Source organism: Micropterus dolomieu, linkage group LG20 (assembly GCF_021292245.1).
Source record: "Micropterus dolomieu isolate WLL.071019.BEF.003 ecotype Adirondacks linkage group LG20, ASM2129224v1, whole genome shotgun sequence".
Lineage (NCBI taxonomy): Eukaryota > Metazoa > Chordata > Actinopteri > Centrarchiformes > Centrarchidae > Micropterus > Micropterus dolomieu.
This window is the reverse complement of record NC_060169.1, coordinates 31,772,033-31,787,819: the sequence shown is the minus strand read 5'-3', so window position 1 is coordinate 31,787,819 and position 15,787 is coordinate 31,772,033. Positions and strand designations below refer to the sequence as shown.

General features: G+C 40.4%; 1 protein-coding gene and 2 long non-coding RNA genes across 4 annotated transcripts in view; 1 reads left to right on the top strand and 2 right to left on the bottom strand.

Moving 5' to 3' along the window:
* The window catches only part of eprs1 (glutamyl-prolyl-tRNA synthetase 1), a 27,460-nt gene extending 13,709 nt beyond the window's left edge, over positions 1–13,751 (bottom strand). The window contains exons 1-13 of one of the 2 annotated variants that reach the window (XM_046031896.1): positions 13,569–13,751; positions 10,905–10,989; positions 10,651–10,750; positions 10,413–10,566; positions 8,840–8,976; positions 8,017–8,093; positions 7,788–7,914; positions 7,427–7,619; positions 7,157–7,328; positions 6,810–7,043; positions 6,516–6,600; positions 6,084–6,143; positions 616–726 (exon numbers count right to left, since the gene is read on the bottom strand). In XM_046031896.1, the coding sequence (XP_045887852.1) occupies positions 616–726; positions 6,084–6,143; positions 6,516–6,600; positions 6,810–7,043; positions 7,157–7,328; positions 7,427–7,619; positions 7,788–7,914; positions 8,017–8,093; positions 8,840–8,976; positions 10,413–10,566; positions 10,651–10,750; positions 10,905–10,989; positions 13,569–13,611 (1,578 nt within the window). In that variant the 5' untranslated portion in view covers positions 13,612–13,751. The remainder of the gene's footprint in view (positions 1–615; positions 727–6,083; positions 6,144–6,515; positions 6,601–6,809; positions 7,044–7,156; positions 7,329–7,426; positions 7,620–7,787; positions 7,915–8,016; positions 8,094–8,839; positions 8,977–10,412; positions 10,567–10,650; positions 10,751–10,904; positions 10,990–13,568) is intronic. The other variant, XM_046031895.1, reaches the window with a different exon arrangement.
* On the top strand, positions 13,310–14,827 carry LOC123958517. The gene is made up of 3 exons (XR_006822089.1): positions 13,310–13,747; positions 14,077–14,179; positions 14,264–14,827. It is a non-coding gene; the product is annotated as an uncharacterized LOC123958517 (long non-coding RNA).
* Positions 14,200–15,787, bottom strand: LOC123958518. Its single transcript, XR_006822090.1, has 4 exons — positions 15,743–15,787; positions 15,487–15,541; positions 14,966–15,041; positions 14,200–14,401 (listed from the first exon to the last, which is right to left on the bottom strand). It is a non-coding gene; the product is annotated as an uncharacterized LOC123958518 (long non-coding RNA).

The window sequence follows — 15,787 nt, the reverse complement described above, 5'->3', positions numbered from 1 at the left end:
TAAATTAGGGATGCAAAGTAGTCCTTTCAAGCAATTTAGGAGACGTTTCTTTAGGATTTTAATGGGCAAATTCAATTCTTAGTAATTATCCCGATATCACATAGGAAAAAAAAATTAATCAAGATGCACCAATAATTGTTTTGTATTTGCATCGCAGCCCTCAAAAACGTAATCGAATTGAATCGTGAGGTGCCTAAAGATTCACTCCCCTAGTGTAGATACTAACAGGTGAGGTGCTTCTTGAAATGTGGAAATTTATCTTCAGCCTCCTGTTAACTTAGTGCTTTAACACAGCCTGTTGTACAAGGGCACTCCATTTTCACAGTACTAAATATCTGCACCACGCAAGAGTAGTTAATGTAAGTCCTACAAGTAATGCAAGTAGAAAAAAAAAAAAGTGTTATTGAGAAAGAAGTTTCCACATCCAAAAAACACTTGGTGCTGGACCAAACAGGAGATGTCATGGCAAAAATTTAGCATCTGCTCACAGTGTGTTTTTATTTACTGCTGCAGGGCAACGTTTCCATCAATCAGATCTACTTCAGGCACAAACAAACATCACAAGTATAAGGCCTGCTGATTATATCGCATGTTTGTGAGTATGAGACGGCTAACCTTAGGGTGTTTGGCCACTTCCTTGATCTCCTCTGTAGCCTCTGGGACGGAAACAGGAACCACATAGGAGCTGGACAGAGCCGTGTACCTGGGAGCTACCGGGTCAATAACCTAACACACACACAAACAAAGACAGACACACACACACACACACACACACACACAAACAGGTCAGTAAAGGAAACGGCCGACAAGGGGCTTTATAACAACAAAATGCTGTGTAATGAAAAGACAAAACAGAAAATGATGCAACTTTATTCAAAAACTGTTTTCTTTGAAAACAAAGCACAAATAACAATGTGATACTAAAATACCCCAGCTCAGTAAGTACAAATGAAGAAAGTAAGACACACAAGGAGAAAGACAAGTGGATAAAGTGTTTTCATGAGAGAAGCGTGATTGTATACAAACGGCTGCTAATTCAGTCACAATCCACTTTCACTATTTTACCAGCCGAGATCACAAGGAAGTGTTGGTGAATACACACACCACTTCACAGTACAGTAGTGGTAGACATTTTTGGTTTGCAGGCCCCAGTGGAAACACAAATAGTCTCTAGTTCTTACTAAGGATGGGCATTTCAATCAGAAATACTCTCTGTTGTGTAATTGTCGCTGGGAACTAGTCGATCATTCTCAAGATTGTATGCATGCTGTTTCAGAAAATAAATAAAAAAATCGGTTTATTAACCCACAGGTCTTATAGCGTCAAACTTTAAATATTTGTGTTCTTGACAGATTATTGGACCAGAATTAGCAAATTTAACTAACTAAACTTGTGAATGTAATGTTGGTGATTTAGGAAAATTGTGTGAAGCACTTTTGAATCTCACATAAATAAACAAACATGTTCAATTAAATGGGCTATAGTCGATAAATGAAGAGGAAACGTCTCAACTGCTGCAATGGACTAAATGAAAGGAATAGATGGAGAGGAAGACATGATTCAACACTGGATACGAACATCTTCATGAAGTACTGTCTGACCTTTAAAAATGTTTTTGTAGTTTATGCAACCAGTCTGTGTTGTAGAGATAAATCCTACTAAATCTAACCATCTCATTCCCTGGTTCTAAAATCTGTCTAAATCACAGAAGGGCTGCAGGGCAGAGCATCTTGTGTACTGTAAGTAAGGCAATGCTGTTTCACTGTAGTCCAAATTATTCCCATAACTGGTTTGTTGTTTGGTATAAGCAAATTGCATTTCCTGTATTGTCACGCTATCGTGATATCTTGTAAGTTTTTTTACTTTTTAATACTGCATTAGTTTTGCCAAAATGTCTCGTGTTTTTTGGCACAGTTTGACAGAACACAGCAATCTGTTCACTACGTTTACTTCAATTTTGATCATAATCGCTTTAAAATCAGTGGGGATGGAGAATGGTAAGTGATAAAAGCAACAAACGGGTAAAGAAAAGAAAAATACATGGTGTGCAAGAGAGTAACACTGATAGTTTCATCATATTACTAATTTTTGAGCTTTCACAAAGAGGGGAAATTCAAAGCTGTAGAGATTTCAACCCAAAATAACTAGTTTACCAACCACTTCATTAAATCCTCTCATTAAATCCTCTACTGCATTCTCCACAATTAGGTCAGAGATCACCTTTAAAATAGCACCTGGGAGCTGGTAGAGTCAGCATCTTGCTAATGGACATGTCTCTCTGACCTACTACTACACAACTCTGCTGCCTTTTGCTTTTTAATACTTTTAGTTCTTTGACATGTAAGCAAACGTGATTAGGATACACCATACACACTCTGAACATCTGTTTGGCTGGTAAAATAGTGAGGGCTGTTGGTGGATTTTCAGATAAACCAGCCCATGATGAAAGCAGGGAGGGAGTGTGTGGAAATGAGCAAGAGGGGGAGGAGTACCTTCAGACAGCTAATTGGCAGCTTGGAAACAGAAGAGTGAGATGCTGTTTAATGTCAGATACAAGGAGGGAGGAAGAGAGAGAGGAAAGAGGAAGAGACACATTTACACAGAATGGACTGTTTACATAGTTTTCCCTCTCTGCTTTGTCCTCAATACAACTGCTACACCTTCCTGTTTTTGTCTATTTTATTTCCACCTCCAGCAAAGCCCAAATATTTACTCTAGTATGGAACATCATGCTAAACTTCTTCAAGGATGCTAGTCTGTTATCTAGCGGTTCCCCTTATCAGCAACATATCCACCAGGCTAAGGAATCCCAAGGCTAATTACAGAAATGGACAACTAAAATACAAATTAATTAGATAAATAAACGACAAAAACAAAATTCTGTACACTAGTCATCTAATGAATATTTAGAATCTGTACTTTTTCTATTTTCCAATTGAATAAAATGGGACTGAAATATCGGATAATATGGGAATGTAGTGAAATCTAACATAAAAGGTGCTACCGATAGTAGGGTTGGGCCAATAGATGATGCCATCGTACATCGGCGATGGCTGACGGACATCACGACGCTGACCACGAACATTCTTATTATTGTAAGTATGCTTTGCACCTGCCTTGGAATTCTCTTCTCCCACACACTCACCTATACCTCAGGTAAACACCCCGGTTGGCCCCGCCTCTCTCTGTCTCTCTCTCCCAGTCTGCTCCATTTTCTCCATCAGCAGTATGTTTTATAAAGTCGCCTAAAAGACTGAGAACTTATCTTTTTCCCTCGATACGTTTCACGGCAGCAGGTGAGCCGCACATCGGTCTTATTAATGACATAGCCTATGAAATAAATGAAACATCTGCACTCTGTGCGTTCACTGTTTCTTTACCTGGTCCGTGCGTAAAATATCCACCGTGACTTGTAACACAATAGTCTACCAATTTTTTTTTTTCCTCCAAGTGAAGTCTGTGCGAGAACACATGCACAGAAGACGACTGCTGCCCCCCCTGCACGCCCGCGCACCCGATAACATCATCCATCCCGATATTTCATTGTAGATATCATCCGATGGAAATTTTGTAGACATTGCCAACCCTAATCGATAGAAATCTGGCTTCAAATGTTACTAACATTAGCTTAACATTGCAAGGACTACTGACTTTAAACCTGCTTCCGCTTGAGCTGTGAATATCAAAACAAAAGTAAATTATGATTTGTTAAAGTTTTCGGTGTTAACATATTGTCACCACAAATGTAATTAAATTCACTTGTTGCTATTTACACCTGTGTCAGTAGTCACCTGTGTGGGGCACAACTAAGCAAACTGTCCATTTATTAGCTACACAGATACAAAACATGAAGATTTACATAAAGTAAAGCAGTTTGGTGAGTTATATGTACATGGCTGTTTGCACTTAAGAAGTCTAATGAAATCTGTAGAACTTCCCAGTTAATATCGACATGTGTCTTGGGTAGACTAAGGCATGTAGTTCTGGATCAGGGCTAGAAACTAAAGATGGAACTGGTTTTAGGAACCACAGTCGAGTATACGTTAGTTATCTTTCATTTGTTTTGTTATTCCTGTATGATGCTGAACTAATAACACGTGTACAACCGTGTTCACTGAGCCATTTCGCTAAATATTGGAACATCTAAAACAAACAATTGTGAAGAACGTCCATAACCCCATTTAAAGGTTCAGTGTGTAAGATTTAGTGGCATCTAGTTTCTATTTTCTTTAGGTATATTTATTAAGACATTATATTTACTTAATTATTCAGTAAAACCATATGTTATTGTGACTTGGCCACTGACAGACAACATGGAAAATGTAAGCCAAGAGTGTGAAATACTGTCACTGTTTCTGCACCACAGTCCATTCATTGTAAACCACACATTAGTTAAAGTTTATACAAACACTGACAAGGGGAACTCAATAATTGTCTCTGTGATTATGTATCCTCGCCAAAACTGCCCGCCAGTAATAATATCTGACCCGCTGTCAGATTATGGTGCTTTAAAAGCAGCAAAAAATATAAATAAATACTTTGATAGCGTTACTAAAATAGATCTCAGTCAGGGCAGCAACAGTTACTCACATAATCACTTCCTCTTTAGTGGTTTTGCCTACAAAATAAAAGCACGAGAAGCTTGTTTACTGTATTTCATTCATTGTATTTGGAGTTGAACTGAGCTTTTACTTTGAAAAATTCTGAACAACAGAATTAAAAGAGTCTGTAGCCTGCTTGACATGTCTCTGAAAGAGCCGTCAGAGAATGTGATTCCACTAACATATTGCAGGGAGGGGGAGGGGGGTTACTTCACCACGACAGCCCTATCCATGCGTATGAAGCCCTTGGCAAAAACCGAAACAGCTGCTTGCTTCTTAATCTCAACCTGACGCAAAATGTCATCCCAACCTTTGTTAGCTGCATCCTTACAACCGGTCTTTAACTCCACCAATCAGGAGTGATGCCAGACTAGCCTTTCAATTGTATCAAAAATATATTCAAACTAAGATCTGAAACTAACTAATGTCTTCTTTCCCTATTTTCATATAGGCATTTCGTCGAACCACTTCTATAACATTTCTTCACTCTTTGTTAATGTATAAAGTATTACCTTCTACTGTACTTGGGGATGAAGCAGCAAGTGCCAGCAAGGAAAACCACACAGAGGAAGCAACACAGATGAAAACGGTAAAAAACAAATGTGGGACATGAAATGAAGGAGCTGGTTTGTTTTTTGAGTCTTCCCAGGTTATTGGGGGCAATATGTAGAGCGGCGGCGGCGGCGGGGGGAGGGGTAATGAGGCTGGAAACCAGGTAGCAAATGAAAGCATTTAACAGAGTGACAACAGCAAAGCACAAAGAAGCCATGCCAGCAGTGAACCAGTGGGCAATTCTCTGAACCATTGTCAATTATAGAATTGAGACTGTAAGGTTTGTGTCATAGTCATTCATTATATCCCCTCTTTGTCTAACATGCAAACTAGGTCAAACAAACTTAAAATTAGCCCTTGAATCTTACAAGCTGTAAATTGTCTGATTGTTTAATTTAGAATTTCACCCAGTCAGTGGTCTACTACAGAAGGACAATGCTGACTGTGCTAAAACTTAGGGCTGAACGTTTTAATTGTTTTCAAATGGAAATTACGATTTGAGTCAACGTGATTAGCTAATCGTGAGTAGTTTGGCCTGCCTGACTTTGCTGACTGGTTCAGATTTTGTTGACTTGTTCAGTTGTCCTTGATTTTTGTGCTTCTAGCGTGGTTACGTAGGCTACATAGTTACAATGTTTCTTTCTTCTTTTTGTCTGTTTTAAATTCATCTGCTCTGTGCTGCTTGATGTGGCTTCAGTCAAAAATAGACTAGCAGTGAATACTGAACTTTAGCTAAACTTTAAAAAAAAAAAACGCAAATCGAGTCATAATCGCGCTGGATCTGGCAGAAAATTTTTATTTTTTCCCCCAAAATCGTTCAGCCCTACTAAAAGTGCAGCTAATTCAAACGTCAGAATCCTTTTTATCACAATGTATGTAATAAAGCAAGGTTCAGACAATGAAATGAGATAAAAATGGAGGAAAATGTACCTTCTTATTAAAAGCCCAGATCTTGTCCCACTCCATGTTCACCACTGACCTTGATCCACCCTGGAAGGAGTCGGATAAAAGAAAAAAACATTTAAACAAACACAAAAGCCTTATGCACTCCACGAATGCAATAGGGAAGTTATAAATTCCTTGATTTTGACATTTGACAATTCATCTTTTTTAAGGACGCCTTATTAGTGCAGAAGACTGTGGCATTCTGCACACATTCAAAATATACTAAAACAATTTAAGTTTGTGTGACAATCAAAACAAATAAAAAAATATTTTAATGCCTTTTCAGGACACAACTTGCTAAATTTTCTCTAGTCTGGCAGAGAGATAAGAATGTTTCTCATATATTCTTTATCTCCAATCATCAATCACCATCTTTGTTTGGTATTCCCTGACCACCTCCAACTACAACAGACATACCTGGGCTGCGATGAACTGTTTCAGACCCTCAACGGTCATTCCTCTCCTCAGGACTCCTCTGACAGTGGGGAAGCGAGGGTCATCCCTGGAGGACGAGATGAGAAAAGTCAAAAGAGAATATGGGGGTAGAAAGGAAAGACAGTAAAGGTAGAGAGAAGAATGGAATCAATACTGGTGGAATTGGGACACACAGGGAGGAAGAGGGCTGTGAGAGACCACAAAAAAGTAGTGAATTACATTCCTAAAAGCCACACTGCTAAGCATTGGTCAGCAGATAAATCAAACTAGACCTACCATCCATCAACGTATCCCTGGTCGACAAACCAGGTGAGCTTCCTCTTGGACAGCACTGTGTTGTTGAGGTTGAGTCGGGCATACTCCCAGATGTAGGGCTTCCTGAGGCGCAGAGCGTCGATTATCCAGTAGAACTGCTCGTCACGATCGTGGTACTCAGTGGTCCTAAGAGCATGGGTCACACCCTCTAAACTGTCCACGATGGGACAGGCAAAGTCATATGTTGGGTAGACTCTGGAAGAAGACAGGACAATAAACATTGTTAGAATATTTAAATATGACCAATGTTTGATACAAATATTCCAGTAAGCTAGTTTTCCACCCCTGGATGTATTAAAGTAAAGTACTTGTAGGTGTTTCCGGTGCGAGGGTGGGAAGCGTTTTTGCAGCGGAAGAGGGTGGGGTCTCTCAAGCAGCCGTTGTTGGAGTTCATGTCAATCTTGGCCCTCATGCAGCAGGTCTGACCAAACTCTGTCCCAGCTTTCATCTCCGACCACATCTTCATGTTTTGTTCCACCGCTAAAAGGGTGAGAGACAAGGTGCATGTTGTAGCTTGTAGCACATTAGTTTCAACAGTCCCTATGACTGGCAATCATGTAATGTTTCCCCAGGCGTACTGTTATTTCTGCATTTGGACTCAGTGCGCTGCTCCCTCTCCTGCTTCATCTGCTCAGGAGGCGTGTTGTCGATGTAGGCCTTGCCCTCAGAAAGCAGCTGATCAGCAAACTTCATTATGGTGGGGAAATGGTCACTGGTGTAGGTGAACTGGTCTGGATGGATCTGGAGCATGGCAACATCTTCCAGGATCACCTGAGAAGAAATAAAGACATGCAGAAATATGAGCACCCATTTTGCCCCCCCACCTGAATAATAAAAAGACTTTTGTGATTTCTTAAAAGTAGTTTGGTTATAATGATTAATTCACAATTTTCACAACTGCATTTTTTCCCCATTTGCTTAGAGATCTGAATGTTTCACCTTCTCAAAGTCCTCCTTTTCTTTCTCGGGGTTGGTGTCGTCGAAGCGCATGATGAGCTTGCCTTTGAGTGTGACCTGGTAGTGTTGGTTAAGCAGAGCAGCCTTGGCGTGGCCAATATGTAGGTATCTGGCCAAAGAGATACAGAAAAAATGGTCTCCCAATGCACACTTAGGAATCAAATGACCATGTATAATCTTAACATCTCCTAAACTTCACATCAAACCTTACCCACTGGCCTCAGGAGGGAATCGAACCACCACCTTGCCCATCTCAGCTCCTGGCAATTCCACAAACTTGCCAACATCCTTGGAATACAACAAAACAGCTGCATTTGTTTCATAGTTATTTTGTCCCTTTTTTACTCCCCACAGTAAGGTAAAACAAAACTACACTAGGCTTGGACGATCTTCTCAGCTGCAGCTAGGTACAGCGTGCTAACCTCGACAACCCAGCTGTATTCTAAAGTTGCTGAGTGAATCAATGCTCTGCATGCAGCTCCACAATGAATTATTATTTTACTCATATTAAACAGTATACAGTATGTAGCAGTTAGCGTTGAGATTGGGGCTTGTCATGTCGCCACAAATCAATGAATGGGAAACACTGCAGTGGGGTGCAGATTCTGGAGATTGTTTTTATGTCATCTTAGTTCTGATCATGAGTAAGTTAAAATTGCCTTAATATCGGCGCATGAAAAACAAATTGTTTATCATCTTTTAAATCGTCGATAGCTGATCCAATCCCCATTCGGCACAAACCTAAATTATGCACAAACATAACCAACAAATGAGTCTGTGAAGACTGAGGTGTGTTTTTTTTTTTATCAAAATGTAGTCAGTTTAGTTTCTATACAGGGCAACAACTTCTGTTGTTTTTGTTACCATATAAAATACTTTTCACACTAACAATTATATTTACTTTTCTTTTTTCAGTACACTGAGCATGAACGTTCTAGGTCAGCCCTGTCTTGATACACATCGATGATCTTTTTCCGCAGATGTTTTAAGAATAAAATCTCAAATCACTGTTTAGCATCTAAAATTGCACTTACATTGGACTTGCCCATTGGAGGTGTCTTGCTGGTGTATTTGTCGCCCACTGCAGTGAAGGGAACCTGTGAGCTCAGGAAAGAGAACCATCGACTGACATGGGAGAAGGATTTGCCATGGTTTGGCCACTCCTCATCACCTGCAGAGAAACAACCACAACCTGTTGTGCTGCATTTCAGTGTAGTAATTTCATTTGTTTATCATTCAGTCCAGAGAAAATCTTGTGATATTGCATTCCTACTCATTACAGAATGTATAGATGGGAGTATGGTCAGTGTGAGCAGACAAAATTAAATAATATAAATAATAGTGTGATTGTGCCTATGAAAGGGGACACTTAAAATATGCAAATAATTTTTTTGAATCTATCAGTGTTCCCAGTTGAGAAGCCGTATGGTCTGGGGAGTGTGACCTGGTGCCAGTAACCACTGCCAGACTGCAGCATTGTGAACAGACCATGGCCCGCTTTCAATGGTGCATCTGTAAAAGTTCAGGAGAACAGTTTTAGCACACACTTAGAGCCAGGATGGTGTTGTCGTCCGCAAACTTGATGAAGTTGGAGCTGTGTGTGACCACACAGTCTTACGTGAGAAAGAAGTACAGGACGGGGCAGAGTACGCAGGCCTGGGGGGACTCCAGAGTAAATGCAGAGGATTTGAGATTGCGCATTCTCACCACATGAGGTTTGCTCTTCAGGATGTCCAGGATCCAGATGCAGAGAGAGCCATTTGGACCCAGGATCCTAAGCTTGGGAACAAGCTTCGTGAGGACAACAGTGTTGAATGCTGAGCTGTTGTACACAAACAGCATCCTCAAATGTGCGTTCTGCCCTTTTCCTTAAAGCGTGTATAAAAAGTGCTGAGCTCGTCTGGGAGAGAGGCGACTGGCTGGATTATTTCTTCCTTTTTTGTTTGATGTGTCGCAGTCCACACAACATGTATCTGGGGTCAGAGCTGAGGTGGTCTGACTCCAACTTGTCCAAATGAATAATGATTAAAAGAAAGATTGCAGATTATTCCACGGCAGATCTCAAGGCACCAAGATCGGTATAAGATCATCACAGCACTGGACCAACAGCTGAAGAGTTTGGAATTTGAACTGCGAAAAATTCCAGAGAACAATTCAGGACTTCCCAACCGAATTACTGGAATCTGAAGTTTCTCTTGTTCAGCTGCATTATGGACTGAGGATTCTTGTGGGAAACATTTTGTGGACAAAGTTTCTACAAGATTCTAAAGTTCTGCAGGAAAGGAAAGATTTCACTAGCCGGGATAACTCCTTCCCCTCCGTCTCTGCAATGACCCAATCAGGAAGCCAAATGTGAATGTCTGAGTCCGCTGTAAAACTTTACCCTTGAGTTTTAAAACAAAATCGGGGTCAGACGTTTTTTTCAAACTTCTCTGTTTTAGGTGTACGGTTTTGTAAGTTGGTCCGGGTGAAAAGCAAATTTCTAAAGTGTTTGTTGATCATACTGTACGAGCGACAGTGCAGTGTGTACAAAATAGAAAATAAAATATACAGTCATAAGCAAAAAAACTATGCAGCGAAAACAGAGCCATACTGGATTGTACTGACCTTTGAGGGCAGCCCAGACAGAAAGGTCAGCCAGGGTAAGGGCATGTCCAACCAGGAAGGTGCGCAAGGAAAGAGCCTTATCCAGTTCACCCAGTGCTGCAGTCAAAGGCTGACCACACAGACGGCGAGCACTGAACTCCAACCAGTGGTCAACCTGCAAATACCAGATGCAGTGTCTCAAACAGGAAAAAAGAACCCCAAACTGTTACAAAAATAAAGTCTGAACACAAACCCACACCTCAGTCTGCTCCATCATGTTGGCTCCATAGAGGCCGAGAGCAGGAGCCACCCGAGCCAAGTACCGACAGATAGAGTTGACATCATTGAACTTGAGCGCACTGAGGGAAGGAAAGAGAATACAGACTTGAGATAAATGAGAAATAATGGAAACATGAAAGCAACAAATTGCACTGTAGAGAACTTCACATAAAATTTTCTACAGGATGCCGTTTAATCTTATTCAGCAAATTTGATAAAAATAATGTCACCTACTCTGAGACATGAAGCTGGGTGTCTTTGCCTTCCTCCACTGATACCTGCACACTGGCCTTCACGTGCTCTGCTGCCAGGAGCGCCCCTGCAGGACAGACGAGAACATTTGCTGTGAGTCAGGGTTAACATGGCTTAAATCTAAATTGAACATTATGAAGCAAACAGTGGCAGATCTGTGCCAACATTGGCTGGGTGCCACTGCCTTACATCAGTATAAGCTAGTGTAAACACATCGCTCCATGTTTGCTTTGTACCGTTACATCATTTCTTGCAGGCTAAAATCAACACGTTGACATAATTCTGGTGGTACACAGAATAGTAATATGGATCATGTTAGCTGGTGAAATAATGTGGAAAGCCAGAATGTTACAAGCAGGGCTTTACATTAACACCCGCCGCCAACCCAGCCGTGGCAGGTAACAGTCACTCCCGCTAGCCATTTTGGCGTGTTGAAAAATTGTGCTTTTGTCAACGAGCACCTGAAACAATAAACTAATTGCAATGTGACAATATGAAACTACAACTCCCATGAGCACTACCTGCACATAGTGCTTGCTCATTGGTCCATTCATGAAGCCTATTGTCTTGACCAACCACACTGTAAACAAGAAGACATTGTGGCGATTACACTAGTAATCAAATATGACATCCAGACTTTTGTCGAAGGAGAATATAAAAGTTGAGCCTGTCGCAGGGCAGCCACAGTCCATTAGACCTGTCGACTGTCAGCCTCCCGCCTGCTGTCAGCGTGTGTGTGCGTGGCCACCAGTGTGGCGAACATTTTTTCTTAGATAAAAAGAATTTTTTCTTAATAGTATTTTGCACTGGTCAGCGTTCGCAGGCGAACAGTTTGCCTTTCTGATGTTGAGTGTGTTTTCACCCAACATCATCTGATTCTTGTTTGTCCTGAAGGACTCCAACACATAAAACTTGGTTGTTGTTTTTATCCCTGCATGGGGATTATGTTCGAATTTGTGTTGGAGTCTGTGTTGTGCTGGCAGCTGGTCATTTTGCGGTGTTGTCGCTGTAGTCCGAGAGGCTCGGGAGATGGCATGGAGCTACATCCCGACCCGTTGTCATCACATAAGAAGCAGAATAGTGGCTGATAAGTGATTTCAATGAAAAAAATACATTTTACCACTTTAAGTTCTAATTTTTAACTAAATTCAGAATAAAGCAGATGGTCTGTACTTGTATAGTGCCTTTCCTGTCTTCTGGACACTCAAAGTGCTTTTACACTATTTTACATTCAGCCATTCACACATATTCTTACACTGATAAGAGGTTAATGAAGTATATCTTATAGAGGCTAAAATAAAGTTTATCTTCTTCTAAGGTGCCAGCTGCTCACCAGAAATAGAAACTAACATTCCACACATTATATTATTGGAGTTTAGTATGCTGAGGGCACTTCAGCATGCAGACCAGATCAACTGATTTTTCAATTGGTGGGAAACCTGCTCTACCACCTGAGCAACAGCCGCCGTTTCGATTCAAAACAAAACACTAGCAGGCCAAACACAAACACATTATTAAAAAAATAAACTGTTCAATACAAAATAGAGATATGTAGTTCGGGCTTTAAGTGTATGATGTTCCCCTGATGTAGGCTAATGTTTGGCATAGGCAAAGAGATGATGTATGTAAACAGATTTTCTTTTTCCTCATACTTGTAGCATTTCTGACTTACTTTGTTTCATGCACAGGTGTGGCTTTCATCTCAACAGTCTAGACCACTTTTAGAATATGCACTAAGCACTAACCATTTAACTTAACACTCGTTTCAGCGTAATTGCATCAGCCTGCTGTATTCACTGCAAACGCACAATGTCGCGGTTTAGCCACGCTAACCCACGTCCAGACATTGAACTATATCACATTTTGATAAAATACGTCAGGTTATAAATACATCTCAGCAACATGTACCGTTACATATGTAAACGTAACGTTAATCCATAATATTGTTATGTCCCTTTATGTGTCATTTCCAAGTTCATAAAGACTTTTTGCATTTTAATGAAGCGATGTTCATAGACATCCCACAGAGAGAGTTGTAAAGTGGAGGTGTAACGTTAAAGAAGAAGCTAGCTGCTCTCATTAACAGGACATTTAACGACATGCCCACATGTTGTACCGTAGTTTAGAGTGCCACGACGACAAGCTAGCAAACGTTAGCAGTGCTACAGTTAGCTAGCTGGCTAGTGCCGTCAGCTAACTCCACACACGCCCCATTTGAACTTATATGGACATGCCGGCGTACCAATTTTAATTCATATAACGTTATAGTTCAAGTTACAGACTTTGCTTATTTGCAAAATAAGCCAGATAGTTAGTTCGCAGCTATATTAAATTCGACTGGTTTCCATGAAACAAATTAGGCATATTTTTTATTTTAAAAAAGTAACTTAATTTTGTCTTTTAATCATGCTAATTGTCGTCATGTCTGCATTATCAACCATAAAACCCAAATAAAACCAATATTTTTAATGTGGCTACATTTGACTATAAGCAAACAAATAAAAGGAGAGAAGACTATCAAACAGAGTTTGTGTCATCTTTTAGAGTGACACGCAGCGGTGCTAGCAGCTAGCTAGCCAGCTGTCACTAGCTAAGTGCCTGCACACTGAGGAAGTATTTATTCAGGCATCGTGGGCTGCAACTCACCAAGAGGAGGATTGCTTGTGTTGATGGTGAGGTTTAACGCCATACTGTGCAATCCTTCTTCCACACAGGTGGTGAAGCCTTATTTCTGTTTAGGAGACCCAACAGGCGTCAGCAGGCAACCAAGACTACTCTCCACAACAAGCACACCAGAGGTACCAGAGCAGGCGTGAGGAGAAAGGGTACAAATTCTTCTGCTTCTGTGACTGCTTACCAACAACTTGATGGTGCAATGCTGCCACCAAGTGTACAGGAGTACGACAGGCGATAGATACATGAGATTACAGGGATGTGTTGAATTTAGAAGTTCATTTAATTTAATATTAAGTCATGTGATCTGCAAAAGGTTTGGTGAAACAACAGAGATGAAAGAAAATTCCTCATGGCTGAATTGGAAAGTACAACACAGTGCTCCTGCACATGACACTTGATGGCATAAAATGCATGCCGGAAATCATCAGACTACAGAGAAATAATCAACCCATTATTTAAATAATTATTGGCCTTACAGGCCTGGACGACAGCAAGGCACCTTTGTCTCAGTCAGATGGAGCAAGAGCTCTTTGGAAGAACTGGACAAAGAAAAGCGCCTGTCACAGCAGTTCAGCAGGGACGTAAGGACAAAAGTCAGGTATAATCAACACTTTTGTATTTGTCACATACAAACACATACTCGTCTTCTCTCTCTGTTCCTGTAGGTCACATTGGAGGACTTTCAAATTTTTGTCTCAGTCATCCACCCAGGAGCAGAGGAGGATGTAGGAACCCTCCTCCCATTCCTGATCAGCCAGCTGCTGAAAACCTTTGAGGCATTCAGATAACCAAGAGTCCACTCCCTGCAGGGGAAAAAAACAGCAGAGCTCTTGGAGCATGAGAAGAGCACAGCGCTCCAAATCCTTCCAACTGATGGACTACAATGAAAGCTGTTTCACTACAACAGAGAGTGTCGCCTGTGCTTCAGTTTCGTTGATGAGTTCTTGCTTCTGTGGTTATACTGAGGAGTGAATCGCAATGAAATCTGCATAATAAGCATATTAAGGTAATCAAATCAAAATATTCATTTAAATTTTAAGAATTTCCTCTGCATTTGTTTACATGTTTTTTGTTTTACACAGACGTCATGCTAAATAAATATTTAAGTTCTCAAGCAGCTGGACATACTGTATGTGTGTGTACATACATTAATCCCAGCCCTTTGCTGCAAATGCTCAGTGCTTGCTTGAATACAAATGTTGACAATGTGTTAATAAATTGATCTAATCATAAAAGCCACATCTTCATTATCTTCCTTTTCCTCCTCTAACCCCTGTTCAACGCCAGGATACTTTTAGAATTTTAGGAACCCCCAAAAGCCCTGTGTATACATTACTTTCCAAAGTAAGACTGAAGAAAAAAATTACCTTGCAAACATCTGGCACCAGCATGCTGATTGTTGCCGCTGGGCTTTCTGAACGTCCATAGATGTGATATTCCAAGCTCTGAGTTAATTAAATAAATGCAAAGTCAAGTGGCAAGATTATGCTGTAGTTCAAGTCTACTTGAGCCTGACTTGGTGACACCGTTTTCATACAGTCTATGGGCGACACCTGGCTCATGATTCAAATATTATCATCATGGCGTATTATTGTCAGTATTTAAGAACTGATTTAAAAAGAATGGGCTCCCAAGACACTTACCTACCTTTACTTACTTAAGATCATTAACAATATTTTATTTGTTCAACAAAGTTCTTAGTTATGCTGAGTAAAAAAGTAGGCTACCAAATAATTCCATTTGCAGTTGTTATCTCCACTTCTGTCCATATATTGAGTACTGTACTGTGTGTTTGTTACAACTTTTTTTTCCTCACAACTGTCCTCCACCACATCTGGGCCTATTATTCCTGTATTCCTGGTGCTTTGTAAAAATGGTCTACCCTTACCTGACTGTGCCTACTTCTTCAGTCATTATTCCAGTCCGCCAATGATTTCTGGTTTCTGAAAGATAACAAGGTAGGGCAATTAGCATAAAAATATAATTAGCTAGATTTTTTAAATCTCCATGTGAACTGACAAACAAAAACATAATCAATGTACAAAAAACTTCATCAGTTTAGAATTAAATAAAAAAACCACATAGGCCTATACAAAGAGAAAATGTCTTTATTTTTTTAGTGATGCTTGTGTATAAACCCTTACTTGTTAAACATACTAATGGGTCGCTGCCATAGACTGTAGGCGATA